This window comes from Pterocles gutturalis, unplaced genomic scaffold, assembly GCF_000699245.1.
Source record: "Pterocles gutturalis isolate BGI_N339 unplaced genomic scaffold, ASM69924v1 scaffold4903, whole genome shotgun sequence".
Lineage (NCBI taxonomy): Eukaryota > Metazoa > Chordata > Aves > Pterocliformes > Pteroclidae > Pterocles > Pterocles gutturalis.
This window is the reverse complement of record NW_010117803.1, coordinates 30,011-45,375: the sequence shown is the minus strand read 5'-3', so window position 1 is coordinate 45,375 and position 15,365 is coordinate 30,011. Positions and strand designations below refer to the sequence as shown.

Sequence of the window (15,365 nt, the reverse complement as noted above, 5' to 3'; positions counted from 1 at the left end):
GTGTCTGTTTTCATAGCGCCGAGCCGGGCTTGCAGAGCAGAAGGGCTGCTGTCCAAACCCAGGACAGCTGTGTGAAAGGTGGCAGAGGACAGGTCATGCTGCCAACACCACAGCCACCAGTTTCAGCAGCACTTACTGCTAATGCTTTGCTTTGCTGAATGATTTCCATCAGCAAACAAAACCAAGGACTAACCATTTTCACTTTCTGAAGTGCAGAAAAGCAGCTCCAGCAGTCTTATTACTGTTACAGCAGCAAGAGCCTTAAATCAGACATGAATGAGCGATCCTCCAAAGAGCTCCTTTTCCATATCAGCACTGCTCCAGCAATGGACACATGCCCTTTGTCAGAAATCCTAACAGACGTCCTTTGTAGCTCACCAAACCAGAACAGCCCAGATGAAAGGAACCGCTCAGCTCCTTGTCGGAGGCTGGAGGAGCGCCCTGGGGAAGCATCGCATCCACTGCATAAACGGATGTTGGGGTTGACTTAGCACAGACACTCTCACACTGTAGTTCCAGAAAAAGGTAAAGGAAAGAACTTTCCTAAGATTATACACAGCAAGTCAGTTGCAGAGGAACCTGGAACCCAGCACAGACTGGGAATCACTTTTGGGCTTCCACAACTACATGAGGCTTCCTACTTTGAGTACATGAAATAACTTAGTAGAAGTTGTTGGGTTTGGTTTTCTTTTTTTTTTTTCTTTCTTTCACCAGCCTTTTGGATCAGGCAGGCACTCAGCACCACTGGAGCTGGCGTTTCTTCCCAGGCTGCCAAGCCCACAGGCATCCAGAGCCCAGGACAGCCCGTGGGAGAGGGTGAGCCCAGCCCTCCATCACACTCCAGAGCAAGCAGAGTGGTGGGATGCAGCCCCGAACCACGCAGATCCAACCTGATTCCACAGAGGGGCACAGCTCCGCCTGGAACAGCCCAAACCGGTATTACAGAAAACCGTGGATGTAAAGCTGTTTGATAAACACTGGATAATTCAGGACATAAATCAGTCTGACCAGCTGCCAGCCTTGAATCAATAATATTCTTGTAGATGAGTGGCTAGAGTATTAAATAAAATCCTTACATAACAGACAATCCAAGCCTGTCCGTTCCTACAGATTTACTGCTCTGCCCGCGGGTGTAAAGCCAGCCTCCTTGGCTCCGGGCCACCGGTGCCCTGCTCCCGTTAACCGCGCGGGCTCACAGCAAGCCGCACAACGTGCCAGGCAACGCGGCGCTCTCCTGCCCGATGGATTTTCAGAGCAAATGAACACACAAAAAGGTTTAAAAGCAAAACGACCCCGGCTCGTTACAGCACGGACAGACATCCTACAAAGCGCTGCATCAATAAAAGGTTTAAAAGCAAAACGACCCCGGCTTGTTACAGCACGGACGGACATCCTACAAAGCGCTGCATCAACAGTAAACCAGGAGCTGGAGGGCTGCTGATAATCTGCGTGAAGGTTAGCCACTTCGAGCTGGCTTTAAGGGGACAAAGCATCAAACTTCAGCTCTCAGCATGCACAGCTCTGCATCCAGCAACCCGCTGTCCAAGCAAGTTTTGCTTCTTCCACATTAGTAACGGCTATCAGTACATTCTGGAGCTGGAGATGCCAGACAGCTTTGTAGCAGTGGGCTTGGTCACCAATCTACAGAAAAGAAAGCAAAGCAGAGAAGATGATGATCTGGCCAGGGTGGCAAACGGGGGCAGAACCCCGAGCAGCCTCAGTGCTGGCTCTGCTCACTAGAGAAGAGCTCTCCGTAAGTCATACAGCGAGCCTGCTGTGGTTATAAGCAAACGTCCTCTTGTTCTTGGACTAAAGGCCCTTTTTCTCTCCTTCTTTAAAAATTGTTAACACGTGCTTAGCATCTGTGCATGCATACTATGCAGGTTACATTTAATACCAACTACAGGACTTATTATGGAAATAAAATAAGAGTTATTTGCTAAAGAAATTAACCTATCAAGCAGCTGGAGCCTCACCAGTCACAGAGATAAATATCTAGCAATGCTGAGGAAAATTCAAGGGAACAATATTAATCTGGTGCTCATCCAGCTTTACACCATGCAGTCCCTGTTTAAATGCCTGGAAGAAAAAACCCCACTGTTGAAGAATGGAAATGCAGAGTGACATTTGCCATGGAAGTCAATGCTGCTGCTGATCTTTCTGGGTTAGTCCTGTAGGGACTTTCACTGCAAGAGCATCCCTCTGAAGACAGACACCCCCTCCAAAGAAAAGGAGGCTTTATCAAATACACAAGGACCACAACAAATATCCGAGGGGATCAACACACAACACTGAGTGAATGTGACAAACTGGCTGAGATCCTGCCAGCAGCCTCTTCCAGCCCTTCAGCTGCCTTTGAGGCACTCGGTACTGACGCAATCTCACCATCACAGCAACAGACCGTGATTTCATGCATCAACTCAAGCACATCCCAAACCATTTTCTTCTACTCTAACAGAGCAGCTTATTTAGGCTTTTTCACACATCAAACAGTGGCTCAGAAAATGGAAGTGGGGCTTGGGGTTGCTCTGCTCTGGCAGTAGAGTGACTTACATCCCTGCTCAGGCTGAGATAATGCCAGGAGGCATGATGCAGAGAATATGCTGCATTCAAACCTCTCATGTTCCCTTGTCACCTCTCAGGTCATCCGAGATCCAAAAGGGATCGGCTAGTGATGAGCAGGAAACACGGATTAACACTAGAGGTGGTACAGACTCCATCACTGGGAGCCTTAAAAAAAATTCCCTGTTGGGAAAATGCATATTCAATCCTTCCTTAGATCAAAGACCAGCGACACGTGGTTCCAGTACTCTGAGACTCTTAAGCCAACAGGAGGGATGGGAAAAGAGACCAAAGCGGCACACAGGGAGGAAGACAGCCACAGCCAAACAGGGTTATACCTGCTGGCAGCACAAGGGTCCAGAGGGAAGCAAACTCTGCCTGCTTTGAGGAGGAGAGGGGGACTGCTCACACCATCCCCTGCAAGAGTATGGGAGCCACAGTCCTCCCAGCAAAGTAGGGGAAGAAATGCATTAAAAAAGACTTGAGGAGTAATGGAGAGTGAAACTTAAAGCAGAACAGAATCAGGCAGCAACGATACAAATAAAGTGTGTGTATAGGGCATCCGGAGGAGAAAGGGGATGGGATTGCTACACCGACAGCCAAAACGCCTGCTGACACACTGATAAGCAGAACACTGCTAAGGACAGAGGAAAAAGATATTATTTCAGTCCCCAACCCCACTAATTGCCTGCACGAGCAGCCCAAGCGAGCACGGTCCCTGGCTCCCAGCCATGGGTGATCCCTGGGGCAGGATGAGGAGCTCAGCCCTTCTTCAAGGGAGCACTGGGGATGCACCTCAGCCCTCCCCACCTGCAGAAATCAGGCATGGGCACACCTGCGGCTTGAGACGGTGTTTTTGGCACTGCACAAATGTGGCTTAATATGAGCCTCAGATCCACACGCAGCCACGCAGTCAGACGCTGCCTAGCAATTAGCTAACACCAGGTTAGGGTTAACTCCGCTTGATGCTTGCTAAACACATGGCCACAACAATAAACAGAGACACAGGTTACACTCACACACTAATTAGGCTTATTAGGGAGGGAAAAGCCAGAGAAATACAGAGATTTACTAGGAAAAGATTCACTTATACATGCGAGGGATCAGGAGAAGACAGGACATTTGATGCAACTTTAATAGAAAGCATTCCGGGGGCAAAAAACCCACCACCATTCCTTTTTTTTTTTTTTTTGTAGTGCTCACCCCATCTAGTAACTCAGCTGAGACAGTGCTGGCCCAGGCAGCCCCCCTACCCCATCCAGACATGATCATTTTGTTAGACCACACTCCACAGCCCCATGGATTTACTTAAGGCTTGAGAAAAATATTAAGTAAAAGCCTAGTACCATATCAACTAACAGCTCTAGTGCCAAGGGGTGTCACTAAATGAATGCCAACTGCGAGACAACTCTTCTCCCAAAACCAAGCTTTAGTCCTCCTGCTGTGTCCATTTATTTGTCTCTGACACCAATGAGAAACAAAGGGTTACTGTAAGTGGCCCGGAAGACAGTGTGGACAGAGGAATTTCACTCCTAACCACTTCCCACAATGCCTTAACACAGTCAAAAATCCCAGTTTCTCAGTGGGACATCTTGCAATGCAAGGCAAAGGCTGCAAAGGTCACTGCTTTGGGCTCACTTTCTGCTCTGCCAGCAGCTCCACTTTAAACCATTTCTCTAATGCCCTGTTCCCCCGGCGTAAGAGAAGTCTTCCTGCTAAATAAGCAAACTGCTGGTTAGATGTCGCAGAGGCTAAAGCGCATCTGACCTCCATGAACGCCAATGCCATCAAGGGTTAGATTGCTTCCAGTTCATTAGCTCATGAAGCCCTGGATCTGGAAATATGTTTAATAAAATTATAGCAGTTTTAAAAAGAAATATCTTGGACAAAGAAGGATTTGTTGCATTGGGGTTCATCCAGCTGCCTCCTACCTCTATTATTCAGAGCTTGACTCAGAACTAAAAGTGCACCTAAACCAGGCACACAGTAACCAAACCCAGCTCGCTACAAGCCAAACCTCAAACCAAAGCAAGACAAACCCACTGTGGGTCTGAGAAACACCCAGCTGTGTTCACTGGGGTCATCCTGCTTAGATTACCCGGTGCAGATATACCCGGACTGCTTCTTACCCCTGTAGGCAAGTTGCCAGGGCACCAGGGATCTGTGTGCTCCACCCCATGGGAACAGCTCCCAGGGTGATGGTTACATTCACCACTTCCCAACGCCTGGCTGCCACCAGCGCAGGACTGCGGCACCAAGCTCTTCTCCACTGCTGGGGTCTCCTTCCTCAGCCATTCTCGCGTTGTGGCTCATCTCCAGCTCACACCCCTGGGCAGAAGCAATGTGGGATTACCCACACTGTGGAGCCTGACCCCATTAGTACAAGAATACTGCCTCATGAGCAGCTGCGGCATGGGGAGTACGCAGAGTGCTTCCCTCTTGACCTAACTGCAATTAAAATGTCACCGATATGAAACAATGACACACTCTGGAGAATATACAAATGGGATGACACAGTCTGCAGCACTGAGAGTTCGGCACTGAAATTCAGGAGGGTTGGGAACCGGGTGGAACAAACGCCTTCTTGAAACGGAGCCTGAATCAATGACAAAGCAGTGGGACACTTTACAACCTTAAAACAACTTTTTGGTTTTCTTCTACAGACAGAAAAAGCATGGAACAAATATATCCGCTGACCATGGGGATTCTACAGCATGCAGCAACACCCGTTTTACAGCAGGAAAAACCTGCTGAAAGTTGGTACAATAGCACTGGTTAAATCCTCTCGGAGTTTTAGGACTCAGCGCTGGGAGCTCAGTGATCCAAGCATGACAAGCACAAGTGATGAAGGCTTTGCAGAGACAAGCACAGCTCCAATTATTTCGCATCAGCTGAAGCTAAAGAGGATGCCGCTTACCAAGCTGTCCAGCCCTCCTCCCAGGAGGTCCACAGCACCCATCTGCATGGAGGACACTTGGGGAACATTCACTGGGGGTCCCAGGTCCAGGTTGAGAAGGTCGCCCAGAAGGTCGCCCTGCGATGGAATGACCTGCGGCTGCTCCAGGTTTGTAGTGGCTGTCGTGCCCACGGGGCTGTCGCCTGCATCAGTGCTATGGGCGGGAGGAACAAGAAGCAGAGGAGAGAATCATTAGTCACCTTGGGGCTCCAGCGTCAGAGTCCCAGCACGGGGAAACACAGCAAGAGGTGGCTCACGAGCAGAAGCCAGTTCAAAGCTTATCCTAGCAGCTGGTCTGACCACTGCCACGTACACAGCGGCGTCATGGCAAGGGGTTCTTCAACACGTGCTTCGAGCACAAAGACCTTCCATGCCTTGTGCACAGCTTTCAGTTCAGAAAAGGGTCAAGGTGTGACATCTGCCCACCTTGAGAATCACAGACCCCTCCAAAAGAGTGAGTCACGAGTACTAGGTGGACTACAGCACTGAAAATAATTATTTGCCAGCTCAGAAAAAACCCATAGAGATGATCTTCAACGCACTTGGTCTGAAGAACTACATGTAAACATAGGGAAAAAAAATATCCTGATTTCCTCAGAGACCTAACGCCGATAAAACCCCTGAGCTCTCACTCTGACCAGTGCAAACTCAACCACAGCTCTGGATCAACCGCCTTCTACTGACCAGCACCAAGCTCCACAACTCTTTTCTAATTACAGATCTCAATCTAAAATTGATTCCTCCCTTCTATCAAAAATTTCATTTTCTTTGAGTTAGCAGGCATGCTAATTACTAGTCTAGAAATCTCATTATACAGCTTCCAAAATATCTCATCATACGCAGTCTGGTTACCTTTTATATTCACTTGCCACTGAATTTTATAGCAAGGAGAAGAAATAAAAAACCAACTAAGACTGACTGTAGCTCCTGGAGGTCTCATTACAATGTATTTATTCTTTTAATCCAGAGATGCTAATATTTTAGATAACTTAAAAATCTATTTTGTATCCTGTTGCCAGCAGTAACTGACAATGTTATTTCCAGCTGATATTACTGCAGATGCAGCCAACAGGTAATTGCGCACAAACGCCACGGGAATTAGCGTGCTGACAAGGCGTTTAACACCAGGGCTCTTTTGTAAGGATTGCAGCTCTGGATTTTGAGTATCCACAATTCTCTTCGTTATTCTTATTCAGTTACTGAGGGGAAAGCTTTAGCACCAGAGTATAAGCTGCTCCCAAATTCAGTGCCAAGAGGAAAAGACGTAGCACAAGGACTGCAGAATGAATTAGGTACCAGGCAGTGACAGAAAGGGTTTAAAGCTTTAGACCACTAATAGCACTAATATCTGCTGCTGCCTTTGGCAGGGAGACTTCCGAGGATGCTGAACAGCTAACTAAAACATTTTTGAAGAGCAAGTGGTTACCGTGATCCGCTCCCACCCCCAACCTGGGAACAGGGAAGAACAGCATGTATGAGCAGAGGCACATTCCGAGCCGGCAGTGCACACACTCGGTTCGTTCCCAGGATATAATCCCTTCAACACTACACCTCTTCAACACTTACTCATCCTTCTCATGGAGAGAAAGCAATCCTTCGAGGTCTTGTGTAACTGCTGTTGCCCCAAAGCCCAACAAAAAATTAGGAAAGGACAAAGCTAAGCCAGTTTGCATGAAAAAACAAAACACTAAGCCTTCAGTTTCCCGCACAGAATTGGCCTCTGGAGGAGATTTGCATAAACAACTCTGCATTTCCTTTGGAAGAAAACAAAGAATAAAGAATATGTGGGTTAGAAAGGGCAAAAAGACTTGACAGCAACTTTCTCCCTTACGGTCTTGGGCAGTGCTAGCAGCTGGGTTTGCTCATGGCAGCTCCCTCCTGTGAGCTCAGCCTCCAGAGGTTCCCAGATGTTGGGAACCACAAGGGATGCACAGCCTGAACCAGAATAAAAAATTTCCTGCAGCCACTTGTGTGGGAATGGGGACTCCTGACCAAGTCTAACCAGACTCCTCCTCTCCCAGGAGCCCTGTCAACATCTCCGCACATTTCCCAGCTGGGTTATAGCTGAGCAGGGGCGGTGGGAGCCACCACACGAGGAAACGCTGCCAAGCAATCAGGAGATTGCTCCCCCACCTTTAGGATTCATCTGCAGCTGCATGACACTTGGGCTCATTGAAGAGGCAGGAACATCTCACCATCTGTGAGCTGTTCCATGGGTCTGCCCATCAGCTGAGAGCCAAAAGGAACCTGTCCTACACTGCTCCGAATGAAAAGGAAATGAATCCAAATGCAGTGTGGTGTACTCTGCCAACCACAACTAACTCCTCCGAGGTTTATACCCAGGAAAGCACCACTCTCCTGGCTACTTCTGCCCCTCTACTCAAGGCAATGCTATCCTGACTCTCTTAAGACACATTCATGGAGGATATCTCCACACTTCCATGCTTCCATCTCTATCTCACTGTGCAATCTGAAGGAAAACCTCGGTCTGTAGCAGACAGGTCAGCCACCAGAACGCAGGAGAATTCATAGAATCACAGAATGGTTTGGGTTGGAAAGGACTTTGAAGATCATTGAGTTCCAACCCCCCCGCCATGGGCAGGGACACCCTCCACTAGCCCAGGTTGCTCAAAGCCTCATTTGCTCCTTGCAACAGCTGAACTCCTTGTGCTGTCTAAATCCCCCTAAAACATTAAGCTTGTGCAGTGACCTGAAACAACAGCGTACAGGAAGGCTGGTAACACCAAAGACCACAGCTAGCCCCACCTCAGCTCCTTTTGCTATTGAGGCAAATCTTTAGGAGAGGTAGCTACGGAAAGCGGCCACAGCTTTTCCTGTCCGACTGGTAGCCTTGCGCTTGCTGGTACTGGGTCAATGCAGTCAGACTTGATTTCATAGCAGGGAGAAAACAACTCTGCTTCCCAACGCTAGTCATTGCAGAAATAGCTTTAGTTGCTAAGAATAGCAGAGAAGCGGTGTCAGAAAATAGAAAAGAAGCAGCATCGCACACTGATTTACCAGTGCAACAGCAAAAAAATAGCACTCCAAATGTCACTTTGGGAATATTATTAAGAGGTAAGCCTGGATACTCTGCCTCCTGCTGTAAGGCATACTTACACTGGTAATTAACACCATTAGTGCAAACAGCGCTGCTCACCTGAATGAGGAGCCGTGGGAACAGGCTCAAGAACAAAACCGCCGCAGCCCAGGATGACTGTCCTGCCTGCTCTCGCAGGTCTAACCCACTTCCAGGATGTGATCATGGGGAGGCATTAAACCTCCAGACAACAAGCCAAAGCATTTTCCCTGCACACCCCAAAGGTTAGAGAGAACCCTATCAGCCTAGCCATCTTCTTTTAAGCCCAGACAGTTTTCAGTAATGGGGCTTAGGTGACTTTCACGCTCCCCCTGCTTTAGAGGCACCAAGTAAGAAAGGTAGTTTTGCCAGTCCTTCCCCATTTCACATTCCAACAGCAAAGGATCTCTGTACTTGCCAGTTCCAGGAAACTGTTATTATTCTACACCGATGAGGCTTGTAAAGCTGCGCTGACACTGAAGCAAAAGCTCTAACAAAATCAGAGAAGTACATCCTCCTGTAAGATTCTTGTTTTCACCACAGTCGTCGTCCTCCTGGAAGCATTCCCTTGCACCAGTTATCCAAAGCTTCTGCTCTTTTATTCAGACTCTCATGTCAAGGGGGCTTATAGCTAGTGCCTTCCCAAAAAACATTCTAGCTTCTCTGCACACAAGAGCTTTGATACTTCCTCTTTCTTCTGACCCAGGAACTCAGAAACGACATACCCAGGATTAGATCCTACAACGAAATGGCTCCTTGAATGATCTGCAAGCCCCTGCACAATCAATAAAAAACCCCAAAACACTGCAGTGTTATAAAAGATCCTTGCATCTTGTGGCCTGTTTGCTAAAAAGGAACCAACCAACCCTGCCCGTTATCACTACGGTCGCTTCAGCTTACCTCCCGTGGTGAATTGGCAAGTGCTTGCGGTGGATCCCATGGCTCCCCTCCACGAAAGCGTTGGGTGGTTTGTGGTAGACAGAAGCCAGAGACCCGATATGGCAGATCAACTCATCCAGCAGAGTTGGTTCAATCAGATCGGTCTCTTCAGAAATAAGTGGCTTTTCTGATAGGACCACTTCTTTGGCAGTCACTGGATCCGTGGAAAGAAGGCGCCAGTAGATGTAGCCACGATCCCGCAGGTCTGGGTTGTCTGAATCCTGAGACAAAGCAATATACCAGTCACAGGTCTGAAGGGGACTAACACCTCTAATCCCTTAATTTCTCTAGCAGTGATTCTGCTGGATTAAAAAAAAAAAATCCCAGCCATCCAGTAGCGACAGTCACCAATTTCAGAATGATGTTATAAACTACTTGTTGTGATGTACACCCCAAAATTAAAAACGAGAAACAAAGTACTAATGCCTAGCTTCCTGCTCAGCTGGTCAGGGAGCAAAAAGCCCAGGATTTACATCCCAGAGCTACCAACTGCTTTCCAAACTCTCCCGCCGCTTCATATAACAATAAATATCACTCCAAGGGGGTGCAGACAGGAGAAAAGAAGGCGAGCCGAAATGACTTTGTCACATATGAAGAGCAGACACGCAATACTGCACATTGTAACAGATTGATTCCTGGAAATATATGACGTACCCAAGGGCACTTCTGGACAAAGACCCCACAGAGCTGCAGGATGGATCCTAATAACCCGTATTCTTCTTAAGAAAAGAGATCTTATTTATCCTGCCTTTTAGCTGTCTAATGAAGTATGGAAAGATGCTAACGATACACAGTTAGGATACTTCATCACTTCTCCAGCCATCAATAATACCCTTGTTTTACTGCAGATACTTCTGCCTCTGCATGAAACGCTAATTATTTCTCTCCTTTTCGAACAGCTCTGCCCAGAGCAAAGTTGAGTGGCGATAGTTTGCAGCTAATGTTCCGGGGATAGGGAGATGGTGTGGTTTTATGATGTAGTGCAACATGTTTGAACTGTTCATGGAAACAAGAGCTGGGATTTTTAATCCCCACATCAGCAGAGTAACAGAATAAATGTTTCTGAGGTTTTTCCCTGTAAAATTCCGGCAACATATTGTACACCTCCTTAAGCCTTCCTCCTTGGCATTTCTCTCCCTCTTCTGTGATCTCATTTATGCTGCTGCTGACCTGCTCTAACCTGCCTCTCTGCCCTCTGCCTCAAGACATTCTCTGGCACAGAGCAAAACCTCTATTTGTAATGATGCTGAGCACGCTATGCTCATTTTGCTCATAAGGACCTAGGTACAACGTCTGGGTCAACTGATAGATTTCTCTGCAGTGCTGTTTTTCAGTTTGATGGTGGAGTCGTGGACTTTTTATACCCTTCACCCCTAGCAATTCCTGCAAGCATCTCCGCATCCTGCCAGCAGCAGGCAGTTCGAGCTTGGGCAGGGCTTCTGCAAGGGCAGGCATTGAAGACCACACGCTTGCAGGCACACACAGACTCAAGACTGATCGTTTCTTCTCACGGCCAGAGTTGAAACCTTTGTAAACTTACTGGAACAAGAGGCTCAGATCTTCCCTTTCCACGTTTCTCCCAGTTCTCCACGTCCAGGGTGGTGCATACCCATGCACCCAGGCCAGCTGAGCTACCCACCCATGCCAGGCAGACAGCAACGGAGCCGTCGAGGCTCTGTGCCATCCATTAGGGTACGGGCTTGCCAGGGACCTCGATCGCTGCCACACATCTGTGTCCCTCCCATCCCCAGCTGCTTCATTGCTATTTTTACCAGTGTTCCTGGATTAAGCTGGCTCCTGCTACAATCACACCTGCAGTTTGCTGTGCAGATGTACCCTAAGAGACATTTAAAGTGCGACAATACTTTGGAGAAAGAAACACACGTGTAATTACTCTCCCACTCCAGTGAAAAACAGTATCTCTACCTAGAAATCAGACCTTGAAGCATAAGGCTTTTCAGTGTTTTTACAGCCAGTTATCCTACTTTGACTTATTATTCATATAAAATACAAGAAGCCAGACTGAATCAACATTTGTGACAAACAGAGAAAAAACAGACGTCTATTATATTCCTAGGGTGCCATTAAATGTTGTGTGACTCAGCGCAGTGGGTTTTAACACTTCGTACCTTAGACAAAGGATACAGCGTGCCCCTGGCCCACCCCTCTCCAAAGAGGAGCTGACAGCCTGCAGGCTTTGAAGCAAGAAAAGCAGCCCCCTGACCAACGCGACACCCCCAAAGGGAAGAAGTTTTAAGTACTCTTGAGTCCACAGCCATGACTTCTTGCAGCAAAGAGGACCAAAAAGGCCAGCTGATGATTGACTCCAGGTTTTCTGCTCAAAACCAATGGCAGCCCATTCCGAACATCTGGGAGACTATTTTCATCACTTCACACAGCAGGTCTGGAGAGGAGCTGCTCTTTTTGGACTACACCATCACGCAGTTGCCCCAGTCATTACAGCCAGGGAGCGCAGGAGGATCGGCCGAGGTGTTACCCACTCCTGCCAGCCGGACATCTCCACCTCTGCCCCCCAGCACTATGGCACTCGTGTCTGCCAGCTCAAGCCCAGCACTGCCTGCAGTGATCTGAGCTCCTAACTCAGCACCTCATGCATAATGAATCTGGGACCTTAACCCACTGTTACAGCCTCCAGCAAAGCTGCCACATTGGCTGACAGCATCCAAGTACAAAGGAAAAAAAGCCCCAAACCTCAGTTCTTTGTTTTTCACAGCACCGCTTAAGCTTCGCTGTTCACAGAACAAAGACTTTGCCAGGTCCCTTCCCTCTGCCACAGCTCCAGATGTTTTAACTGCAAGCTACCTTCAAGGAGAAAGCATTTTGGTTTCTTCATAACTCTGCCCTGTCCCTAACGTTTCATTTGGTGGGGGAACAGGGAAGGAATTAGGATGAAGCAAGAGCTAAGGAGGAAAGAGCAGATAGCAGATGGCACAGTAACAGGCACAGAGCAGCTCTTAGAGCAGCTCAATCCCTCCGCCTTGGGAGAGAGGGGAACACGCCTCTGCTGCACAGCGGAGTGGCCTGGCATAGGGACACGCCACACGGCAGGCCAGCACAGCCTCTGCAGGACTCTGGTTCACTGGGTATCTCGGCTCACCTGCGTGGCCAGGCTGAGGACCTGCTGACCCAGCTCCTGTGTCTCGGAAGGCTTCTTTAAGAACAGCTTCACTATAGCAGTCAGCAGGGTGAGCTGCACCTAAGAAAGGAACACAGCAGAGATTAGGAAATTCATCCATGCTTTAGCAATGTCTCCCAAGTCTCAACATCAGTATTTTTATCTAAATACTAAATTTTTAATTGGGAAGTATTTTTTGACCACTGCAATAATATCCACCTTCCGTCCCATACATACACCGCATGGAACACTACAGAGAAGATGCATAACACCATTTTACCTGAGTACTTTCATCATGGAAGCCCTCCAAAAAACTCTCCAACAGCTCATCTGCGTTGTCAATTCTTTCTGCATATTCGCCCACTATCCAGATCATGGCAGCTCTGGCATCGGGTTCATCCAGGGAGTCGAGGTTCTCGCACAGAGTGGCAATGATGCTTTCATACCTGATTTGTCAGAGCACAGGTGGATTACTGGGGCGAATTCAACCTGTGTTACTCCATCTCTGCCCACACCATTCTGCAGAGAATCCTGCACTGAATTACAATGTCTTGTATGTCTATGCAACAAGCAGCATTTTCACTCAACTACAGAAGATACTCCTAGGCTGCTTCTTTTTCCAAGCTGAGCATTAAGATCTCCCAGGGTCCCCAAGTGCTTTGCAGTTTCGTTAATCAGCAAGACCACCCAGATGCGGAATTCCAGACAAAGCTGCCTCCCTCTCTGTTTTGCTAAAGGGAATATTTGATCCAACAGTTCAAGCCATGAGTTGTATCAGATCCTGCAGCCTTGCTGGCGTCTTCAGACTAGTAAATCTAAACTAGCTATTACACTTCCCCAATGGCTTTGCTGTAAAAGACAATACCCCACACTAATTATTTAGCTTCCCCTATTCCCATGCGTGGGTATCCCAGTTATAAGCAGGCAATCTATCTTGTAACTGACATCAGAAACAGCCAGAGAGGCCTGTAGATGTCCTATATCACTTTTTAGGTGATTGTGAAGTCTCTGCTGAAAGACACTGTTGCTGTTCTGCAGCTGAAGAGACAAAACGTTATGGCAGAAACAGCTTAAAAGAAGCTGAGTACTGCCCAAGCCAGCGAGAACGTTCAATGGAGAAAGCCAGGAGCGTTTTGTTCAGCACAGCCCGACTGGGATCTCAGACCACGCAAGCCATGAACTTTCATGGTTTTGTATATAAGCCTTCTGGAGGAGATGAGCAAAACCAGAAGCCTAACATTGTAAACTCGGTCATATTTTCCTTCTGGCATTCTCTGTGACAGCTTTACTAGCTTTTGATGAAGGCTTATGCTCAGCATCAGTATGGAGCAGGGGGGAAGGAAAAGCTTTCAATTCAAACTAACAACATGTCAGGCTGATACCTCCTCTTGAGCCAACATCTGAACCCTACCACACTAGGAGAATCAGAATGGACACTGCTTTTCAGAAAAATGGCCACCACCTCTTCACAGCCCCGGTAAGCTCTGCTGAGTGCATTGCTCTATTCTGGTGCTAGCAGAGAAGAGCTTCCAAAAGCCTCACACTACTGTCGCGTACTTACTTGTTGGGGTACTTGCGGAAGATGTCCCTGATGACAACAATGGCCTCCTGGACCACGTAGTTGACCTTGGTCTGGATGAGGTCTAGCAGTGTGCTCACGCAGCGCTCCGCAGATTGCTGAGAGAAGAACAGAACACCACAATTAAACCAAGCCGAAGAAACGCTCCTTCCCAGCCCACAGCATGCCTATGAGGAAGGGTCCAGAGGGGGAAAACAAAAGGCCAACAGCTACCAACTCAATGTGTGCGTCCAGAAAAAAACCTACAAGCTGACAAGTGCTTGTGTGTTACAGTGGAGATACCAGCTGATTCCAGCTCCTGCAAAAAGTTATGGTTGAAGCAACCATGCCAGTAGACAGCTGGCTCACCGCACGAGAGACCTTAGGAACGCTGCCTGCACGGCTGTTTGTATCACCCTCTTGCTGGCTGGCGGTTGGAACAGGTCACTGAACGAGCTCTCTCGGACGTGCCCAAGCTGTGGCACCCAGGGGAGAGCTGAGACAGACTGTTGGGAAGTGTCTGGGGAAGCTGGAAGGCAGGAGAAAACCATGCTGTCACAATCAGGCTGCAAGAGCAGCAGCAAAAAGCAGCTCACACCAGCAACAGGTTTGGGATTTTTGGGGTGAGGTCGCTAGCAACATGTGAAGATACAGCTATACACAGAAATCCAGCTTTGCCGAGGCAGCTTTCACATTTTTTCAAAACTCCCAGCCACAGGCACTGCAGGATAACAAGGACTGGATGCTGGCACGCTCCAGGAACCAGCACCTGAGTTAGAGGCGAACAATTCAGAGGGCTATTCCCAAACAGCACGGCGAGGCAGGAGTCACAGGAGCAACCACCTCCAGCACCGGAGAGTCGCAAATAAGGACAACAATTTAGCTATTAGCAGAGCATATACGAAGCCTCGTTACACAGCTGGTGATTAATGTGAGAACCAGACTGCTCTGACACTGCCTAGGCAGTCACCAGCAGAACATTCAGAGAGCATTCAGCATCGAGACAAACATCGCAGGGCACAAACAATGGCAACGTAGGTGGATTTTTCAGTTCAAGTGAGCTAATAGTTCCCTTTGCTTTCAGAGCACTTGAAGGGTGGGCAGGAGGAGGAGGAGGAATGAAACGGCATTTAAGGAA

The 15,365-nt window shown here is 48.1% G+C and overlaps 1 protein-coding gene across 4 annotated transcripts in view; it reads right to left on the bottom strand.

The window, feature by feature from the left end:
* LOC104463549 (AP-2 complex subunit beta) overlaps positions 1 to 15,365 on the bottom strand; it is a 72,038-nt gene that overhangs the window by 30,008 nt on the left and 26,665 nt on the right. For 3 of the 4 annotated variants that reach the window (XM_010075925.1, XM_010075927.1, XM_010075928.1), the window contains exons 9-13: positions 14,231 to 14,346; positions 12,950 to 13,115; positions 12,652 to 12,750; positions 9,495 to 9,754; positions 5,480 to 5,672 (exon numbers count right to left, since the gene is read on the bottom strand). In XM_010075925.1, the coding sequence (XP_010074227.1) occupies positions 5,480 to 5,672; positions 9,495 to 9,754; positions 12,652 to 12,750; positions 12,950 to 13,115; positions 14,231 to 14,346 (834 nt within the window). Of the gene's footprint in view, positions 1 to 3,765; positions 3,771 to 5,479; positions 5,673 to 9,494; positions 9,755 to 12,651; positions 12,751 to 12,949; positions 13,116 to 14,230; positions 14,347 to 15,365 lie in introns of all 4 variants that reach the window. The other variant, XM_010075926.1, reaches the window with a different exon arrangement.